Genomic DNA, 21454 nt, shown 5'->3' with positions numbered 1-21454 from the left:
AGTCAAACAAAGAATAAGTGTCAAATAGCTCCACTGTAATTTCAGAACTTTTCCTAGTTGAACAGAGGGATCTTATATAAGCTCATTTTGCTTCTACACTGAGCCAATTGTAGGTTATGGCGAAATACACAGAGGACATCATTTTGTTTTTTCCCAAATGATAATTAATTTTTGGAATTGCCTTTCCTCACAAAGTGCCAAAAGCCGTAATAACAAAACATGATCCAAAAAACCATTCCCGTCTCACTGAAGCTTAGATTCCAAGGCTTTAAGGACATTAATTGTGCCTGGGAAACAGAATAGGCTTGAATGACAGAGGCTGTGTGGTGACATAGAATGAGCAAGCACTCTTCTTTTGCCGTTTACTAGCTGTGTAGTCTTGGGCAAGTCATCTAACCTCTCTGAGCCTCAGTTTCCTCATCTGTATAATGGGATTATTAACAATACTACCTATCTTATAAGATTGGTTGGGTGACAGATAGAGATAATATACATAAAACATTCATTGAATGTTAACTTCTTCTCTCCCTCTCTTTCTTGAAGACTTTGGTAACTAAGAGTGAATAGTGTCTTCCCAAGAAGAGATTTGAATTTAAGGAAGAAGATAGGGATGTAACAAATTTTTTTTAAATGCACAAGACTTTATGCTCTAAACATGAGATTATCTACATAATCATGTATACATCATGTGACTAAAAATCCGAACAGGCCCCAGTTTCATAGCAATATCAATCTCCTATCAATTATTTACAAAATGGTGACCACCATGAGTTGAAGCATTCTCAGGGAGCCAGACCCTTCCAGACCCTCACTTGTTGCCAAGGCCAAGGGAGTGGCCTTGGAGAGCATGCACATACTCAAACAATGCCACCATGGTCCTCTTTGCTAATTGTTCTTAGCTGAAAGCCTATGCTTCCTAGGTATGTTCAACAATGTCAAGTCATTATCCTCTGGGAACAAATTTAAGTTTTGAAAGTCACCAAGATGAGTGATCTGGCTGGACATCACTGTTTAGGAATCAAATACAGAGAGACTGCATTTTTGGTGTTTTTCAAAAATGGACTCTGAAGATAATTTACAGAGATCTGAGCTCAGTCATCAAAGATGCATGGTCAGGACAAGCACATAGTCCCCCAAGGTGACTACGTTGAATTGACCAATAACAATCATCAAGAGAAGCATCATTCTTCTATTAAAAAAAAATTAGGTAGTGATGTCTTTCCATAAGAAATAGCTATTTCCCGGCTCATTGATTCAGTTTTGCTTCATAGTTATACTGAGTCATCATTTGTGGACAGCATTAACATAGCTATGTCTTTCTGTGCATTATTATGAGGTACAAATAGTGACTGGAGCTGCAATCCCTTCTAGGAAATAACCAGAAGAGTACACCTTCAACCCAAGTCAGACACAGACAGCACATCTGCTTGTGGAATTTAAATGCAGTTTCAACAGATCTAAGTTAGTAACTCTAAGGTGCTAGAGAACATTCATCATTCTTCCTCTAGTATTGGGGAGGAAAGGGGAGGTCAACCATGGAAACCAGGACCTAGAACAAGCCAAAGCAGAGTAAGATTGTACCAGAGCACCACACACACACAAAATTCCTTTTCCCCTGCCTAATACACCCTGCCTAATACAACCAGGAAACAGCTTGGAGGGTCAGATCATTTATCTCCACTCAGCACCCGGGGTGGCCCCAGGTTCATGCCAGCCTCATTCCTGGGCCATGAGAGAGGTCAGAGCTCAGGGAGAGGCAGAGAAGCCCTGTCGTTGGCCCATGTGCCCTTCACTGTTCTGCTTGTACCCAGACTTGCAATTGCAAAGAGTTAGATTTTGTGTGAATCAGCAAGTTGGGATCTTTTCTTTGAATGACAGTGACTCCCCAAAATTATCTGCTCTCTTTCCTTCTAGTTCTGTGAGTTCATAATGCCACGGGATTTTGGCAGCAACCAAATGGGTACAGACACTCCAGTATATAGTACACGTGTGGGCAGATGCTCAAGACCTTCTTTGAGTTATTGTGTAAAATTCTTCTTCCTCCTTCTTCTCTAAGAGGAAAATGTGCACATAGAGCTAAGGTAATTTATGATGCATTATGACAATGTCCTGGCATTAGGATGGTGCCTTTCAGCCTGGAACAATTCTTGCTGCCCAACAGGTCCTCAATCAACCGAATGTAGAAAACCGAATGTGTGGTTTAGTTTGTTAAATGCTCACTTCAAGGAAACAGACTATTGCTCCCCTTAGCACTTTGTCAAGACATGGGACTCCAATTTTCTTCAGTACAGACTTAGAAGAAATTCTTAATTTGTAATTTCCCAACTCAATATATCATCTGAGAGAAGAAAACCTTGAGTATTAAGCAGAGAAGTGTTACAGTACTTCATCCGTCTTCTGTAAAATGGGCATAAGAATAGCACCTGTCCTTGGGTCATTTTAAGGATTAAATAAGGTGAAGCATAATAAAGTCATTCATAGAGTACCTTGCACAGAACACATGCCCAACAAAATGCTTAGTTATTGTTATTGCATCTGTCTTCCACTAACTTACCCCTGATGCATAGGCATCCTCACTGCCAGCTGATCCCCCATCTTACCTAGAGTTCATCTAATATAAGAACCTCTAACCACATAACATCTTCATTGAAGACGTTAGTCCATCTTCTACCTACATTTCAACCTAGTTACCAAAATGCCTGTGACCTCTTTTTCTTATTGAGGTACAGTTGATTTACAATATTATATTAGTTTCAGGTATACAACATAGTGATTCAAAATCTAATCCAATTAACATTATTATAAAATATTGGCTATATTCTCTGTGCTGTACAATATACCCTTGTAGCTTATTTAGTTTATACATAGTAGTTTGTACCTCTTAATCCCCTACCCCTATCTTTTTTTAAATTACTCTTTGTTGGAGTACAGTTTCTTTACAATATTGTGTTAGCTTCTACTGCACAGCAAAATAAATCAGCCATACATGTACATATATCCCCTCCCTTTTGGATTTCCCTCCCATTTAGGACACCACAGAGCATGAAGTAGAGTTCCCTCTGCTATACAGTTATGTTCCCGTCAGTTGTCTATTTATACATAGTATCTTTTTTCTAATTTGGGTACCTTTTTTTCCTAACTAGGGCACCAAAGTGCTGATACCCATTACAGCATCCAATCTTTTTATTTTTCTGATCAAAAAAAAAAGTGTCAATATTGGGTCTCTTCTTCCCTCAGAATACATAGCTTATCTGTTCCTTTTCTTAGAAGATCGCTGGAAACTTTGCCCAGTATCTAACATTTCTCATATAAACCCTGGCATTATTATTTTTTATCATTAAAAGATCTAGGAAGAAGCAGAGAACCCCATTACTAAATGAGATACAGAGTCCTTGGGAATACAGGGAATACATTTGAATATATTTGATATGGCGTGCTGCAATCAGGTTAAAGGACATTACAGAGAGCAGTAACTCATTTGAATGCTGCGTCGTATCTGTGTACATAGTTTGCATTGTTGTAATTATAGTTTATATAAAATTCTGTGTCCTTATTTCCAGGTGTAAATTATTTTGAAAATATTTTCTCTGTTACCGTTTAAATGCTCCTCTCAAAACCTTTGTCTGTGGGGTTTTTCTTCTTTGGACTATATGTTTTTTCACTACTATCTCCTAATACCCCTCCTCACACCCCCAACAATCCCTAATCGATGTCCTTACTTCTCTTCTTCCACAGCCCCTCAAACATGATAGTCTCTAAATTTTAGTCTCTCTTCTGTCTTTATTCATTATATTCTTCTTGGGTGGTGTCTTCCACACCTGTGAGCTCAGCTGAACAATGTGTGTCTCGAGACCCCCAATGTCTTCTGAACCACAACCTCGTGTTTGTAGATGCTCACAAGAGTCCTTACTGAATCATCCCTTTGGTACCTGAAGCTTGAGGGACCTAAAACTGAACCTGTTCCCTTTCCTCCATCCTTTTTCTGTTGTTTTTTTTTCTTAGTAGGTTAATCCAAGCTGGGAATGTTAGCACCACTTCTGACTCTTCTCTTTTCCTCACCTCCAAATCACCTTTTATCTCTTAGGGCTAAGCCAAGACCTCTAAGTCTACTGGGTAGATCTCCTACCTTGTCCTTAAATCTTCACTTTTCTCCTTTTTTTTTTTTTTTTTTTGAGGTGCGCGGGCCTCTCACTGTTGTGGTCTCTCCCGTTGCAGAGCACGGCTCCGGATGCACAGGCTCAGTGGCCATGGCTCACGGGCCCAGCCGCTCCGCGGCATGTGGGATCTTCCCGGACTGGGGAACGAACCCATGTCCCCTGTATTGGCAGGTGGACTCTCAACCACTGCGCCACCAGGGAAGCCCAGCTTTTCTCCTTTAATTACAATCCATCTTGTACTCTTCCCTTCCACAACCTATTTCTAAAGCACGGAGCTAATGAATCCACTACAAACATGAAACCCATTCATGGCTCCTTGTGGAATAAAGTACACACTTCTCCGTGAAACATGCAAGAGTTTTTGCAATGTGGCTTTGCCTCCTATTCCTGCCTTATCACACCTATGAACCCCTATACCTAGGGTCCATTCAAGGGACACTCTAGGAGCTGTGGACCTTCTAAGTTCCTGAGGTAACTTAAAAGAACACAGACACTATTTGTTGTTTAACAGAAATTTGGGAACTGCACTGAATCCAGCACCCTCCCAAGTTATAGGAAGCATACAGTTGATGGGTCCAGACCCAAATGAAAGAGAAGGGTTTTCACAAAGCTTTCACGAAGTGGTAACACTTCTGTTCTTCTCCCATTTCCTGGTCCCACCCCCACTATTCATTCGAGACACAAAAGAAACAGATGAGAAGCTCCTAATGTTATTTTTCTAGGTGCCTCATTCCTTTGATGTCTTGTGGTTTACAGCATCACCGGAAGGTTCAGCTTTATACTTTAAAGTAGAAAGTTGCCTAAACCATGCAAGGCAGTGAGTGGCCTGATTCCTTTCAATGGATTGGCAAGAACACCCTAACACAATTGGTTGAGGCCACAAAAAGAGAAAGATCCATTCGACCATTGTGCAAATGTGTGACTATATTTAGTTATTACACTTTCAGAAGTCTTGTTAGAGAAAGGAGGGCAACACATTTGAAACCTGCCTGCCTATGTTACTAGTTCTACTTAGGATCAATTTTATGATTCTCTAATGTACCCAAGGAATTCATTCTCCTATAGCTTTGTTCCTTTATACCTTTCAGTTCCCTCCATTCGGTCCTTCCAGAACGTTCTTCCTGCTCCATTTTCTGTCATGTAAAATCCAATCCATCCTTGAGATCCTGTTCAAACTCAGCTCTCCTATAAAGCCTTCTCCACACTTGCTTCCTCCAGACAGAATGGACTCCTTCTGCCTCTGTTTTCCCATCACATTGGATCACATTCCTGAAAGATCATTTTCCACCAGATGCTACCATTGGCATTTTTGTCTATTTCACATTTTAGTCCATGAATTCCTTTAGACCTGGGCCATCTCTCCCAGTGCCTAGCACCCTGCCGTGATTATGACATGCATGCAATAAATACTGGTTACATTTTTTAAATTTCACTGTTGTGCCCTCATAAGTTTTTGCTCAAGAGCACAATCATTTCATTGACTTTTGACCTAATAAGTGATTCATAATCTGCATTGAAAAAGCCGTGCATGACCATTTGTTGTAATGCAGGTAACAATGAAACAGGACCCCTAAGATCTATTCCTCTTTCCTCCACTTGTTAAAATGGAAGATCTTGGGAGTTTCTCTGGATGGAGAAAATAAACTCTGAGCAATGAATTTATTATTGCCTGCTCGCTTCATTCACAGCTTCCTTCACAGAGGCATCAAGATGAGTTAACCTAAAAATCTTGCCAAGGGAAGATCTTAAAGGAGAGTTGAAGAAAGCATATCATCCTATTGGAGACAAGGACATAATTGGATTTATTAGGAAAGGAAGAGACAAAAAGTAAAGGACTCCCCAAACACTGGGCCCCTTAAGGGCAGGGCAGTGCCTTATTCATTTCTGAGTCCACCCCCGTGCACCATAAAGGCACTGGTCCTTGGCCCTCAGGGGGGAATTTATTCAGGGTGTTGTCCATATTTGTTGATATCACTGTTTGTTGAAAGTAGACCTGAGTGAGTCAGCTTGACTTAAAAAGTCAGCATTCATGCCTTCAGTAGTTGCTCTGGGATTTCCAGAAATTCTTATGCCTCTGCCCATACAGAAATTGTCTCTTAGTGTAATGGGTGAGGGAAGACAACCAGTTGTTGGAAAGAACCATGCATAACAAGGCTGGAATGGGTTTTAGAAATTATTAAGCCCAATATGCCCACTAGAGTTACGTTTACATGCACAGGTTGTACCCAGATATCCTAGGTGCCACTTTGTAGTTATGAGAACTTGAACAATTTACTTAAGCTGTCTGAGCCTCAGTTTCTTCACTTGTATAATGGAAATTATGATTCCCATCTTGACCAGTTACTTTGAAAATTAGAAGACAGTGTGTATAAAAATCGAAGCACCGCCACCAAGTGGGCCTTTGATAATGCAAGTTTTGTTCTTTTTTCCTACTGGATACTCAGAATCCAAACCTACCATCCAGAATGATACATGGAATACTTCTATAAGGGAAATGGGTTGTGACACTTCCTACAGAAGGCTGAAATCTAGCTGGGCAGATTGACACCTGGGGGCCACTCCAATATTATAGCCCTTGAGTGGTTCCCAACTGGCCTATTGAGCAGCTACTTCTAATAAGGAGTGGCAGGACTTCCCCCGTTGTCCAGTGGTTGACTCCGCACTTCCACCACACAGGGGACAGGTTCGATCCCTGGTCGGGCAAGTTCCACATGCTATGCAGGGTGGCCCCCCCAAAAAAAAATATGGAGCGACAGATACTATGCTGGGCTGTGAAGGATGCTATGGAGGAATTAGGCCGTATCCAGAAGCACCTGGAGACAAGCATGAAGGCTTCTCAGAGGAGAGGACACCTGAGCTAATGCTTGTGAGAGAAGTAAGGCTTAGTCACATGGATGAAACTTGAGAAACAGGGCACAGGAGATACAAAGCACTGAGGCACGGGAGAGCAGGGAAAGACCTATGGGGGAGAGCCAATAGATAGTGAGGCTGGAACATATGTTGGGATTTGGAAAGTGAAAGGAAATCTGATATATGATGGTCTTGAGAGTTTTGCCATGCAGGAAGGAGAACATAATTTGCGGGAATGGAGAGCAATGAGAAGACTTCAAGTTAAGGAGTGACATGATCAGATCTGTGTTGTGGAAATACTGGATGGAGAATAATAGTGTGTATTCAGTAGGGATTGGGAGCTAGAAGCTGACAGAGCTGCCAGAAAACTGTTGCAAACTGTAGGTGAGAGCTGAAACAGAAACAGGATAGAAGGAGCAAAGTGGATGGATGTGCAATCTCTTAAGGAAGTAGAATCTACAGACTTAGGATGACTTGGCTGTAGAATGTGAGGGAAAAGAAAGGCAACAAAGATGAGAGACCAAGGTTTCTGGCTTGAGGAATGGTGCAAATGGTTCCCCCAAGAATAGGGAACAGAGGTTTGGGTGGTGGTAAGGAAGTGATGAGTTCAACTTGGGACCTGTTGAATTTGAGGATGGCCTGAGACCTCCAAATGGGGATGCTCAGCAAACATCTGTATGAAGAGACCCACTGGAACCCATGACTAGGAGAACGAGCCTCCCACATTCCTGTTGAATCTGACCACCTCCCTTCTCTGTTTTCAGTACTTCGTCTTCACGGGGGTGTTGGCCATGGTGACCTGTGCGGTTTTCCTCCGACTTAACTCTGTCCTGAAGCTGGCTGTGCTGCTGATTATGATTGCCATCTACGCCCTGCTGACCGAGACCATCTATGCAGGACTCTTTCTGCGCTATGACAACCTGAATCACAGTGGAGAGTAAGTGCCCATCACTGTGTTCAAAAAGTGCTCAACTTTCAGTGGGAAATGGAACCATTGGGAAAACGATCGAGGTAGAGTTATCAAAATTTGGGGACTTAAGGAATATCAACATATTTCTTGTTGGGTACACTCTCTGGATTACCAGTTTAGGCAAAATTCCTAGTTTTCCATTTTATCCTGTATATTCATTACAGACTGATTAATGAATTAAAGTTTGGACTAAACCATAGCTCAGGTCTCCCCAGATCTAATAGTTGATGACTCCTTCAACTTTAATAGCTCTAAGATTTGTAGGGTCTGATTATAATTTTGCTGTAGCACTATTAGTAATAGCAGACATTGTGCATTGAGCAGTTACTATACTCCTTGCATTTTGTTATTTTTGAAATATAGAAAAATACCAAAAATTAACTTAGCCTAGATTCCTTAGAGAACAGAGCCTGAGGCAAGCATGAAGTGCTAATGCAAACCCAGGGAAGCAAAACTGAGGGAAAAGAGACGTGAAGAAGAAAAGGATGGGAAGCAAATACAAGCAAATGCCATGTTGTGCTGACCCCATGACTTGCGAAGCTGGTGCCTTGGAAGATGCGTTCATTTGGCCAATTGAAGTATCTCTAGGGAAGGTAGGGAAGTGTCACAAACAGAGGAGGGGAGAGGAATCTACTGGCTCCTGCCTTCCTCTTTCTCCCATTAGTCTCAGTTCATCTCTGGATGTACTTACTGGTGACATCACTTGGCCATTTCCACAGCCCTTGGGGAAACCAGATCCCACAACTGCCTTATGGAGCTTCATGGGAGCCAGAAGTGATGGAAAGAGCCAGACACTGAGCATGTTGCTGATTGGCCTCGGGGATGGGAAGCACATTGGTCTCACTGAGACCAGAACAGGTGGCCAACAGGCTGAGAGAAAGATGAGGTCAAGTTAGTTCAAGAAGGGACTTCCCTGGAGGTCCAGTGGTTAAGACTCTGTGCTTCCACTGCAGGGGGTGTGGGTACCATCTCTGGTCAGGGAACTAAGATCCCACATGCCATGTGGTGCAGCCAAAAGTTTTTTAAAAATTAAAAATTGAAAATGAAAATGAAAAAAAAGCTAAGATCGTTCAAGAAGCCTCAGAAAATGTGCCTGATGCTAATAATGTGCACATCTATGAACCAACCCCTGGAAATAAACAATGCTAGCAATTAGCCATGTTTCTTTCTGTATTTTTAAAAAGATAAGGTTATTTCAGATATTGTTGAAGTTCCCTTTCCCAGCATTGTTCTTTTATCCTCCTCCCAAGAGTCAACTTCTAATGCACTTAATATATATGCTTCCCATCCATGTGTTTTATATATATTTAGTTTTGTCTGTACTATAAGTTATTTATAAAATTCTTGTGTTGCCATGCAATATAGTATTTTTAGATGCATCCAGCTTCATATCTACAGATCTGATTCATTTTATTTTTTTTTTGAATTTTATTTTATTTTTTTTATACAGCAGATTATTAGTTATCTATTTTATACATATTAGTGTATACATGTCAATCCCAATCTCCCAATTCATCCCACGCACCCCCCACTTTCCCCAAAAATATGTTTATCCTTTGACCTATTAAAAGGTTATCAGTACTCCAGTGATCATCATTGAAAATGTCTCCTGGGGTTTAGATCTAAAAGCACACTAGCTGGAGTATAGGGTATCTGCATTTTCCATGTTTTAAAATATTGTCAAATGGCTCTCCAACAAGATTGGAACAATTTCTCTCTTACAGGCAGCGGTCCTTGTAATTCTTATTGAATTCCTGAGTGAGAATTTTATCTCATTATTTTCGATAGTATTTCCTTGATCATGAGTAAATTTGTGCATTGTTTTTGTTGTTGTTTATTGACCATTTTCAGTAAACTTCCAGATCATGTCTTTTGCCTGGTTTTTTATTAGGTGGTTTGCCTTTTTCTTACTAGATTTGTAAAGGTTCTTTACAAATTCTAGGTACTAATTTGTGTCTGTTACACATCTGCATCATCCACTTTATATCCGCTACCTTATTTAACCCTCACGGCAACCATCTGAGGAACACAGGCTCAGAGAGCTTCAACAATTACCCGGTTGCACATGGCCAGTAGGTAACAGATCTGGATTCAAACTCAGGTCTTTCTGGCTCCAAATTCCATGTTTGTAAATAATGCATACATCTCTCTTAAATCAAGATGAAGAATCTCTCACCATATGCCCAGGGTTCAAAGAAAGTCAAAACAGTTTCAAATTAGGTAAAATAGTTAGTGCCAAGAGATGTCCCATGGCCAAGCAGAAGCCAGCACAAAAGACAGCCAAGAGATTTATGAACCAAATAGGCCACATTGGTAGTAGAAATAAAAATTAAACCATCTAAAATCTATTCACTCAGAGGAAAACACAGCACTAATGGAACAAGCCAGGGCTTTGGCTTCAGATCCACACTCTGTTGCATTGGAAAGTCTCTCCCCAACTCTGGACCTCACTTTACCCATCAGTGAAGTGGAGTAACTACACTCTGGTATGGGACTGCGTGAGGCTCTGATGAGCCTGGCACATAGTATGTGATCAGTATCTGTTCATTCTTATCCCCTCCTTCATTTTTAGGAGAAAGATTTGGCTCTGAATTCTGTTTTGAGGTCTTAAGGAAAAACTGGTAGTTAAATTGTTAAGTAGGGTCATAAGAGTAAAGCATAATCCCAAATTCATTGCTGCTGACATTCAAGTGCTTTTCTCAGCTTCTTCCTGACTCAAGGTCAATTATCAGTTAGTCTTGTATTCACTCACACTCTGCTATCAACAGAATTAAATGAATAAGGAACGGAAGAGTTTTTTCTGCCTTCCCTCTCAGCTGCATTATAAGTCAACGGGTCAGAAGTCAAACTGTGGATCCGTTTGGCAGTCACAGTCTGCTCATGCTGTTGGAATTTAACCAATTTAACCCGTAGGAGTTCATATTGGTTCAGGGCATTTCTGCTGGTTGTTCCTGAGGGTCAGTTGCCTGGGAAAGTACAGAGAACCTGGCACAGGGCAGCCTGGCTGCATCCACACCGAGATGATCCCAAATACTGAGACTCTCTATCGTCTCATGAGGCCCCTCCCTGACAACCCCCTGTCTCCGTGGATGACACTGAGCCCAAAACAGGGGAGGCACCCAATATCTTATCAGTCCCTAAAGATTCATCCTCCACAGCATCCCTTACAGGGAAGACTACATCATGACATTTGTGGGTACAAGTTTAGGAGCTAAACCACCTGTATTCAGATGCCATCTCCACCATCAACCAGCTGTGTGATCTTGAGTAAATTAATTAAAAGTGACGACCTCTCTAAGCCCTGCTTTTCTCATCTGTAAAGTGGGGATGATAAGAGTTCCTATGTTGTAGGAATATATGAGACATCAAATGTGATCATGGAAACAGCACAAGGTCTGGCATAGCATAAGCACTTGATGAATACTAACGATTATTATCAGACATGACCCCTTCTATACCACAAATACTGCTGTTCTAGAAATATCCCTACTACCATCTCTGGACTGCGGTACCCTACCTGATCCCCCAGCCTGCACTCTCAATACACCCTCCTCAAAGCCGTCAACGCCATGTGGTCAACACATTATCCTTCTTAAAATCCTTAAGGGTCTCCCTATTGCCTCTAAGGAACAAAAAGTTCAACCTGCTTGTCAAGAACGTCCAAGCTCTCCCTGGAGTCCCATCGGCTCCTCCACCCTTATCTCCTGCAGCTCCACAGGTCACCATTTATAGCCCGTATTCTAGCCACGGGAAACCATGTGCCAGTTACCAGATTCTGCACACAACTCCCCCGCCAACCCATCATACTCAAGGCCCTCTCCCATCAGGGAAGCCCACTCTGATCATTCCTCATTTTCTAAGCTGTGCACATAATTTTTTATCATTGCACTTATCTCTGTCTGTTCCAATCTTTAATTGCCATGTCTTCCTCTTCCATTAGAATAGAAGTTTTGAGAGCAAGGGCCATTGCTCATGTTCATATTTTTGGCACTTAGTGGAGTATCTGGCAGCAGGTGTCCAATTAAATGTTTGTTGAATGAAATATGAGATGAATGAGTGACTGATGGAAATATTATTTCATTTAGAATCATATTACACCATTAGTTCACAGTAAGCTAAGTGTCATCCATCTACAACCCTATGATTTTTGCTCACCATTACCCATAAACCTTGTGCTCCCCATCCTGTAAACACAATTTGCTTTTGGACTTAAGTGTCATACCTTTGTTGTGGGCTTTCGTAGGCCCTGCAGATTCACAGATGAATATGACACTTAAGGAGCTTAGAGGCAAGTATTTATAAGTAAGTGCATGTAGGAGGGCATGATAGCTACAGAAAAAGCATCGTTGAGATCTGGATTGATAGCCAGCCTTCACCATTCACTAGATCTGTGAGTTGGAGTGTATCATTTAACATCTGAGTCTCAGTTTCTGCTTTACTAAAATAGGGATAATAATATTTTAAGTGTTGCTATGACAATTAAAGCAGGCAATGTATGCCAAGTGTTATTAGAGGTATGACAAAATTAGCCCTAAGCAAATGCAGTAATTAATATGGCAACAGAATAAAAGATAAATTCAAACTGGCTGGTTTATTTTGGATTTCATGAGGGGAAGTGGGAGCTAATAGCTACATTAAGATTTGGCTTCAGGTGCTCAGTCGCTAATGCTCCAAACTTGGTGCCTGAGATGTGAATTCTCATCCTGGCTGGGACACAAATCAGCTGCGTGACCTTAAGCAAGTGCCTTCTTCTCTCTGGGCCTCGTTTTCAACCAATAAATTAAAAGGCTTGCAAGGACTATTATATTATGTATGGTACACATAATATGGAATTGGATGAATCCATTAAATTCACATTGTAAAGTATTTAATTACATGGAATTATTTTCATAATACATACTAAGTACAAAAGTAGGTTACAAAACAGTATGAACCATACAGTTCTAAATTTATAAACATGAATCTATTTTTGCTTAAAGGAAAAGGAAATGACAGACACTGAGGTGATTCCAAAATATTAACCATTGTTTTCTCTGGGTGGTAGGCTGGAGGATAATTTTTATTTATATTTTTTTATTTGTGAATTTGTATTAGCTTCCAAATTCACTACAACTAGAATGAGTACTTCTATAATGATTAACATTCAAATTAAATGTGAATTTTTGTAAGACATCAGATAAGATGATCTCTAAAGATTGTGGTATCCTTGAGAATCACATTATTCTACGTGTTTTCACTTAATGTGTCCTTTTCTATGAGCATAGGGAGAGGATAGTATTAATTTAGTAATTTTGTTAATACAAATAAATTAGTTCAAAATGTCCTGGGTTTTATGTCTCTGCCACCCAATATCTAGCAGATATTGTACAGATTTCAGCCATTTGGCTCTCTTTGGAATTTCTTCAAATAGTCATAGAAGCTACAAAAAAAGAAAAAAGAAAAAATCCCTTCTAAATTCAAATCACAGTTCTTTCTGGATGTTCTTTGGCCAGGCTGACTTACTGTGCATATTTTGTAGTCTCTACTCAGGTCATATTTTTTTCCATCTGAAATACATCCTGAAGACTCAAAGACCATTCATAATTTTCCTTTACTTCTCTTCTGAATTTGATTTGCCATCTCTCTATTTTTAGTCAAGCACTGCTTTCAAAATGATTCAAGAGGTGTTTATGTTTTCTCTTGAAAGTGTGTTTTAAGTGATAAATTGCTGAGCTTTAAAAAATCTTCTGCATCACAAAGAAAAGGATATCAGAAGTGCCCGTCAGAGCAGGAGTTTATTCACGTGGAGCTAAACATAGGACATCTCCCATTCAAACTAAGCCGTGTGAACGAGTGATTTTGTAAAATGCCACCACCAGGGGCAAGATGATGTGCTGGGAGCTTTAGGGGGTAAAGAGAGGGAGACATGGGCCACACGCCATGCCAAACACGTTACCAAGATTTGGTCAATTAAGTCTCACAATTAGGGAGGTAAACGCACTTAGAGTCTTTCACAGGGCAACAAACTGAGGCTCAGAGATATTAAGGGGCTTGTCCAAGGTCAAACCACTGGTCATCAGCAGACCTGAGATGGGAAGCTGGGTCTGCATGGCTACAAAACTCATGACTTTTATTATTTTGTCAAGAGTCCACAAACTTCAGGGGCCAGAGAATTAATTGACATGAAGGAAAGGGTGGTACTGGAATGTGCCTGTTCCACAAAGCAAGCACTATGGGGACTGTGACTGAACGAATGAATAAATGAGTCCTAGTGCTTAAAATTCTCGATTGACAATAGATGGCTCACAGTCCAACACTCTTCACTTCAGCCCTGGTGGTGGACAGCTCTAATAGATCTGAGTCTGCGTGTGGCCTCACTTGTTATATGATATTTACTTATCCTCCCTACACTAGAGGCTTGTTAACCAGCTAGCTAAGCAAGATATATGTCTCATACCTATAGAATGCATCCCACCTTTTCCTCCCAAAGTCTTATCGACCTTTAATATTCAGCTCTTGAGTCTTCCCTGAATATCCAGCCTGGGTTACTTTCTCTTCCCATATATTCCTATGGTAACAAGAGTGTATCCCTACTAGGCAGTGTATCATGTTATGAAATTATCTGTCTGTTTGGTTCTTTCCTTTTCTGAACTGTTTTGAGGGCAAAGACAATGTGCCTTCTTCAGTTCTGTATCCTACCATGTGCCTGGTACATAGTAGATGCTCAATAATTATATGCTCCACTGGAGCTACAGAAAAGAAATATAATAGTGAGTTTTATCTTTTATTAGCATCTTATCTCCAAGGAAAAGCAGATGGAGCTAGGAATTCACAAATCTGAATCTTGTTTCAGCCCACAGCGTTCCTTGGTCCCCTGGGTCCCCATGTGCACAATACCTCCCCAAGAGAAAGCACATTTCCATTCCTAAGTCCCTGTTCTACCTGGAGAGCTGGACTGGGGCTGGCCCTGTGTAAGCTGAGAGGGTCTTTTAGCATAAAGCTAGGTGAGAAGCTGGCCTTGGCAGCTGGGATCATGCTCCCATTTCCCTAAGCCCCATGCTACTCATGCTGGTCTCCAGTGAGAATAGAAAAGGGAAAGCTGGAGATTGCCTGGGTGCAGCCATATTAGTGCCCATTCTACTCTCTCTGAGCACTGCGTCTCATCCACGATGGCCCCATTGTGTCCTTAACCACATCAGAGTTAAGTTACCTCTGAGTGAGTTCTGAGTATATGTATGCTTGTGGTTGGGAAGCTATAAAACAAAAGAGTAATGTGATCTGGCTTTAGTGATAAAAAATATTCTAGCAGCCATGTAGAAGAGAGATCAAAGAGGGTAACAACAGTGCCCAAAATTGAAATAGGAATTTATATGAAAACCTAAGTGTGATTCTTATAGCACTTAGAACAGGGGCTGCCACATAGCAAGTACCTTGCCTGCCTCTTAAATAGGATAACATCTAAAGAAAAAGAGGGGATGTTTGTCTTCACATGGATTTTGGTGACAAGAAAGTATAAGAGCTCTTTGAAATCTAGAAAAAGTGTTTTGCAAATAGAAGACATCATTATTAATGTAAGTTCATTGTCTAGATGCTGGATTCTGAGTCTCCCAGCAGGTATGATCTATGTGACCTCATACCCTTGGGGATCAACTGAGTTCTGAATTAGCCTGTATGAAAGCCTTATAGAGAAGCCACTATCATATAGTGGGAGCTCAAAAAACAACTGCTTCTCTCTTTTTATCCCACTCCAGTCTGAACCAGTTTCCTAATGGGCCTCCTTGAACTCCCTCCATGGTTGTCGATAACCATGCCACCATTTGCATTTCTTCTTCCAACAGAGATTTCCTGGGGACCAAGGAGGCGTCACTCCTGCTGATGACCATGTTCCTCCTCGCTGTCTTCTACCATGGACAGCAGGTAATCTGACATTTCCCTCTAACTGCCTTGGATTACCTGGCATTTCCCATTGCCATAAAATTCACCTGAGAGGCAGCCACTCATCTCTGCAATAAATGACTTCTAGTTGCTTGCAGCAAGTGGTGATTCTTTTTTTTCTTCTTCTTCTTCTTTTTTTTTTTTTTGTTTTTTGGTTTGTTTGTTTGTTTTCCTTTGGCCTCACTGCATGGCTTGCAGGATCTTAGTGTCCTGACCAGGGGATGAACCCCAGACCCCGGCAGTGAAGGCGCCAAGTCCTAACCACTGAACCTCCAGGGAATTCCCAGCAAGTTGTGATTCTTAAAGAATCAATTCCTAGTACGCACCACTTGATAAAAAACTAAGATGGAGATGATTTGGAGAGCAATATGGTTTTCATTCCCTTTAGGTATATCTCTTTCAATAAAACTATTGTTAAAAAAAAAAGAGCTTTCAATTTCTGCCTGAGGCAAACTGGGACCCCTCCCAGTTCTATTACTATAGGAGTTGTGTAAACTAGGTAAACATTCAGGTTTGGGGTTTTTTTGTTTTAATTTTTATTTTATACTGAAGCATAGTTGATTAACAATGTTGTGTTAGTTTCAGGTGTACAGCAAAGTGATTCAGTTACACATATACCTGTATCTATTCTTTTTCAAATCCTTTTCCCATTTAGGTTATTCCAGAGTACTGAGCAGAGTTCCCTGTGCTATACCGTAGGTCCTTGTTGGTTATCTGTTTTAAATATAGCCGTGTGTACATGTCAACCCCAAACTCCCAATCAGGTTTGAGGATCATCCAGGCCAAGGTTCCAATCCTGCCCTGCCTCTCAGAAATGTGTGGCCTTGGGCAAGTAACTTACCTCCCCGAGCCTCTGTTTCCTCCTCTCTAAAATAAGACAGTAATACCTGACTAGGGCTGTTTTGAAGCATCATTTGAGATGATTGTATGCAGCATTTTGAGCACTGCCTTACAGAAATAGAGGAAGCGCTTCATCACTGATTTGTCCTGAGTAGGTAAAGTGCCTACCGTATCGATGCCACTTCCCCATCTGCCAGGATCTAGGGTGGGCACCATGGATAGCGCTGTGCAAAATCCCATCCCTGGCCCCAAGGGCTCCTGTCTCCTGGAGGAGAGCGGACCCTAAATAATGCAATGGGGGATGTGCTATGTGTGAACCAGACTTGTTCAAGGACTTCAAGAGTCAAAGAAGCAGGAAATTATTCTGCATGGGAGCGTCATAACAGGCTTCACCCAAGAGGTGCCACCTGCTCTCCACGACCAGTATGATTTCTCCATGCAGACTCAGACCATGAATTCAGTAACATTCCTCACCTGGGGAGATTCTCACTTTCTGGTAGAGCCAGGCCCTGTCTGCTTCACTGCTGTGCTGTGGATCCCAGTCCATCTCTTTGTGTGTGCTTTGAAAAAGTAACCAGGAAAGGAAAAAAACAAAACAGGAAGACTATCAGCCAGAGCAGAAATAGAAACATACCACTGAGAAATCACCATGGAGACAGGGAGGTAACGCATCCTGAGAAACCAGGGATGAAACGCTAAAAACCTAGAAGCTAAAGATACATACATAAGGTATTTGTGATAAAGTGGGATGGTAAAATGTAGTCAAGGGGAAAAAAGAGTAAATAAAACTTGGCAATCGAAGAAAAGGGGGTAAGAGTTAATATGTATCAAGCTCCTACTATGTGCCTGGCACTTCACCTGTGTTATCTCATTGGATCCTCTCAACAACCCTAATAGTCGTTATTATGGATCCTGTTTTACAGATGAAGACAGTCAGGCTACTCAGCTAGTAAGTGAGAGAACTAGAATTCAAACCCAGATCTGTCTCCAAAGCCCACCTTTCCACTTTCTAGATTGGGGAAAGACAGAAAGAATTGTCTGTGTATCTTCACAATGCCAAGGGCATTCAATCCTGCAATATGACCTTACCTTGCTTTTCAATTTTAGCTGAATTTATGGTGAAACAATAAGCCAAATGTCAAAGTCTGGCCATTTGCAGAATTCCTATATTTAGGTCTTAATGGTTTTCTATGACAGCTGGGGTCATGTCCTCCACATATTGATGGCTTCTAGTTACAGGAGAGGACTCCTTAGTCTGACATGCAAATGACAACACCTTTGAGGGCCGTGAAGACAGAATCAGACAAGGCAATCCTATAGAAAAACATACGTACACTCCATCACACAGGTTTTAAACTGACAAGTGAGAAATTCTCAGAGATAGCCAAGAGGGAGCAAGTTCAGAGTAGGGGTCTTCGTTCCATAATGAGAAGGATGTTTCTATCTTCTCTGTCACCTTAAGGAATTACTTTGTCCCCTCTCAGTGCTCCCTTCCTCAAAACCTTTCCAACATTCTGATTCAGTTTATTCTACTCTCCGTTTGTCCTGGGAAAGCAGATAACCTCATCACATGAAGATGGATATAAAGTAAGAATGTATAAGTGAATAGTGAGGGCCTGAGTGCTCAAGTGATATCTGATTTCTTCTTTCTTTTTAACTTTCAAAAGGTTTTGAAATTATGTAACCACATCCCATAACTGTAGCAGTTACAGATGTAAGCCTGGGAGTGGGGTAGGTGATATTCAAACCCCAACTCCCCCACTCAGGAAATATGTGACCTTCAGTAATTTAATTTTCTGTCTCAGTTTTCTCACCTATAAAATGGATATGATAATAACAAGTTTTATAAGTTTGTTATATAGTATTACATGAGAATATGATTATAATATACCTCTCCCAGTGGTTTGCACGTAGAATAAGTGCTCAAAAATTGTGAGCTATTAATAGTTTACTCTGAAAGCAGGAGTCTGAGACAAACAGGGAAGTCCCTGGTGGTCCAGTGGTTAGGACTCTGTGCTTTCACTGCTGAGGGCCCGGGTTCAATTCCTGGTCGGGGAACTAAAATCCCACAAGCCATGCAGCACAGCCAAACAAACAAACAAACAAACAGTGACAACAACAACACAACAAAGAAGAGAACACAACAAACAGAGAAAGTGTTATTATCCATTTGGTCCCAAGGCAGGAGCAGAGACTCAAGTCACTTGAGGTCACAAAGACAATAAGGAGGACCAGACAGAAGCAGGAATCCAAATGCTTGAACTTCTAGGTCCATTCACTTTCCACTGTGTTCCCCTGCCTGTCTGTTAGAGGATGCTTTCTGCAGGAGTGCGTCACTTCGAGTGTCATTTCATAACATCCATCAGAGTCCTGTTCATCTGGATCAAGTCCGTCTGCTCCTGGGTTTGCTACCAGCTTCCACCATTTTCCCTTGTGACTCAGAGGCCCTCTATTTTTATTAAAGGCTGAATAATCCCCATTGATGCCTGGTATGCAGCAGCATCCCAGTGGGAGCATGTGTAATGTTACATCTCCAGAGTGACGGAGGCGGTTATGTAACTGCATAATCGGGGAAGCTCATCCTGCACACATGTGGAGTGATATGCCAAACACCCCCTCCTCTGAGGCAGGTGAATATCCCAAATGTTGCACAGAAGAGAGCAGACAGCCAGGTGCCTCCTACCTCGTGCCTGATTCACGCACAGCCTTGAGATTTGGGCTTTGCCTCAGCATCTCCATTTAGAGCAGAGGAAGTCACACCCGTGCACGGAGACAGAGATTAAGGAGGTCAGGTCTCCAGTCACTTACTTCTAGGTCTGATAAAGACAGGCACTGGAATTGTGCAGCTTAGAAAGAAAGACCCAAGCCTTGGAAGGAAATTCTTAACTTTGCATCCCAGCCATGCTGCTGGGAGAATAGGTGACCTTGAGATGCTCAACAGCCCTGACCTGCCATTTCTTTACCTGCAAAATGAAAAGTCTAATAGTTATCTATTGAGAGTTGGAGAACAGCTGAATGAGGTCATAGACATAAATTATAGGGTTAAGAGCCACAGCTTGGAGTCAGAATGCCCTGAGTTCAAATCCCAGCCTCTATTTGTGAGTCCTTGGGCACCTGACTTCACCTTACTATGCCTCCATTTCCTCAGCTATGAAATGGGTACAATAAAGTACCTACCTTGTTGAGCTGTTGTGTGATTGAATGACCTTCAGTACTTACGAAGTGCTCAGAACAGTGCCTGGTCCAAGGCAAGAACCAGGCCAGTGTTAGTTATCTTTCTGTGATAAGAGCCTGGCACAAAATATATGAACAATGTGTATTAGTTCCCTTGGTACTCTTTTCAGGTAGCTGGTTCCTAAATGGTTTGGTAAAAGTTAGGAGAGTGCACTTCCAAATCAATTGACATTTCTTGAGCAAATGCTGAAGAATGTTCACTTTTAAAAACTCAGTGTCCATGCCTTCGTTTTGCTTCGCTTTTCTCTTCATGTCTGCTCTGACCACACTGTGTTGAAATGATCTATTTCTTTTTTGTGCTCTCCTACCACCACTCAGCTGACAAAGAGACTGTTTTGCTTATCTCCATATGCCCAGCCCCTAGCACATAGTAGGTACTTAGTAAACTGAAACGGAATACTTTCCTTCCATGGACGTCTAAAAAATATGTGACGCGTGCCTTCATGAGACTGGCTTTGTGAAGAGATAGGACTGTACTTGGACTAAAATATCTCTTTATGAACAAGCCTTAGATGCAGTGACCTGCAGTCAAAATGTAAAGTATGTTCTTGTCTTGCAACTGGAAAATCCTTGCTTAAGTCAGCTTCTGAACTCCAGATTTCCCTACTCATAGTTCTGATTTAAATGCAGTCAGATGAGAGTATTTCAACAGGAAAGAAATTTTAAAAATTATCTCTTGCTTTAACCAATACTGCATTTTTTAAGGGTGGAAATGAAACATTTCATTTGGAAAAAATTGTGGATAAAATCCTGTCCTGCAACTTGACAGATCAAAACTTGATGCTCTTGAGTCTGGAGGGAAAAAAAAATGAAAGCATAGTTTCGATCACATTTCATCCACAGACACCTTAAGGTCATAGTAATACTCGATAAATCTACATTTTAGACATTTCCGAATTCTTTTGCATACATCATGTCATTTGGTCCATACGATAGAACGTATGATAATCCATGTCTCGCATTAAACGAGATGAAGACAATTATCCTCATTTTTTAGAAGGGGAATCAAAATACAAGAAGTTGAATGAATCTCCCACAGTCACACAGCAACATGGTAAAACAGGACTAGCATTCTTTTATACAACCTGCAGCCACCACTTACGTTTCTAAAAATTTATTCTTATGCAAAATTTTAAACATATACGAAAGTATGTAAAATAGTATAATGAACTCACAGCTTCGACAGTCACCAACTCATGTGCAGTCTTTTTTCATCTACATCCGTATTTATTTTGCTCACTGCTCCTTCCCAATTATTTTGCAGCAAATTCCAAATGTCCTATCATTTCATCTGTAAATAACTCAATATGCATCTAAAAGAGAATTTCAGCCTAATCACAATACTATTAACACACTTTAAAAAATAAAACAGTAATTCTTTCATATGTTCAAGACTTTAGGCAATGTTTCAATTTCCTAATTAGTTTATATTTTTTTAAGTTTGTTTCAGTTGGGATCCAACTTAAGTCCATATATCGCCATTGGTTGA

The 21454-nt window shown here is 41.1% G+C and overlaps 1 protein-coding gene across 3 annotated transcripts in view; it reads left to right on the top strand.

The window, feature by feature from the left end:
- The window catches only part of ADCY8 (adenylate cyclase 8), a gene marked incomplete at its 5' end in the record, with an annotated part of 216621 nt that overhangs the window by 163143 nt on the left and 32024 nt on the right, over window positions 1–21454 (top strand). For all 3 annotated transcript variants that reach the window (XM_081258526.1, XM_081258525.1, XM_081258524.1), the window contains 2 exons: window positions 7772–7944; window positions 15795–15873. In XM_081258526.1, the coding sequence (XP_081114652.1) occupies window positions 7772–7944; window positions 15795–15873 (252 nt within the window). The remainder of the gene's footprint in view (window positions 1–7771; window positions 7945–15794; window positions 15874–21454) is intronic.

This window comes from Mesoplodon bidens (genome assembly GCF_964165515.1).
Source record: "Mesoplodon bidens genome assembly, chromosome: 16".
Lineage (NCBI taxonomy): Eukaryota > Metazoa > Chordata > Mammalia > Artiodactyla > Ziphiidae > Mesoplodon > Mesoplodon bidens.
The sequence above is the reverse complement of the archived record's forward strand: the minus strand, read 5'-3'. Positions and strand labels throughout refer to the sequence as shown.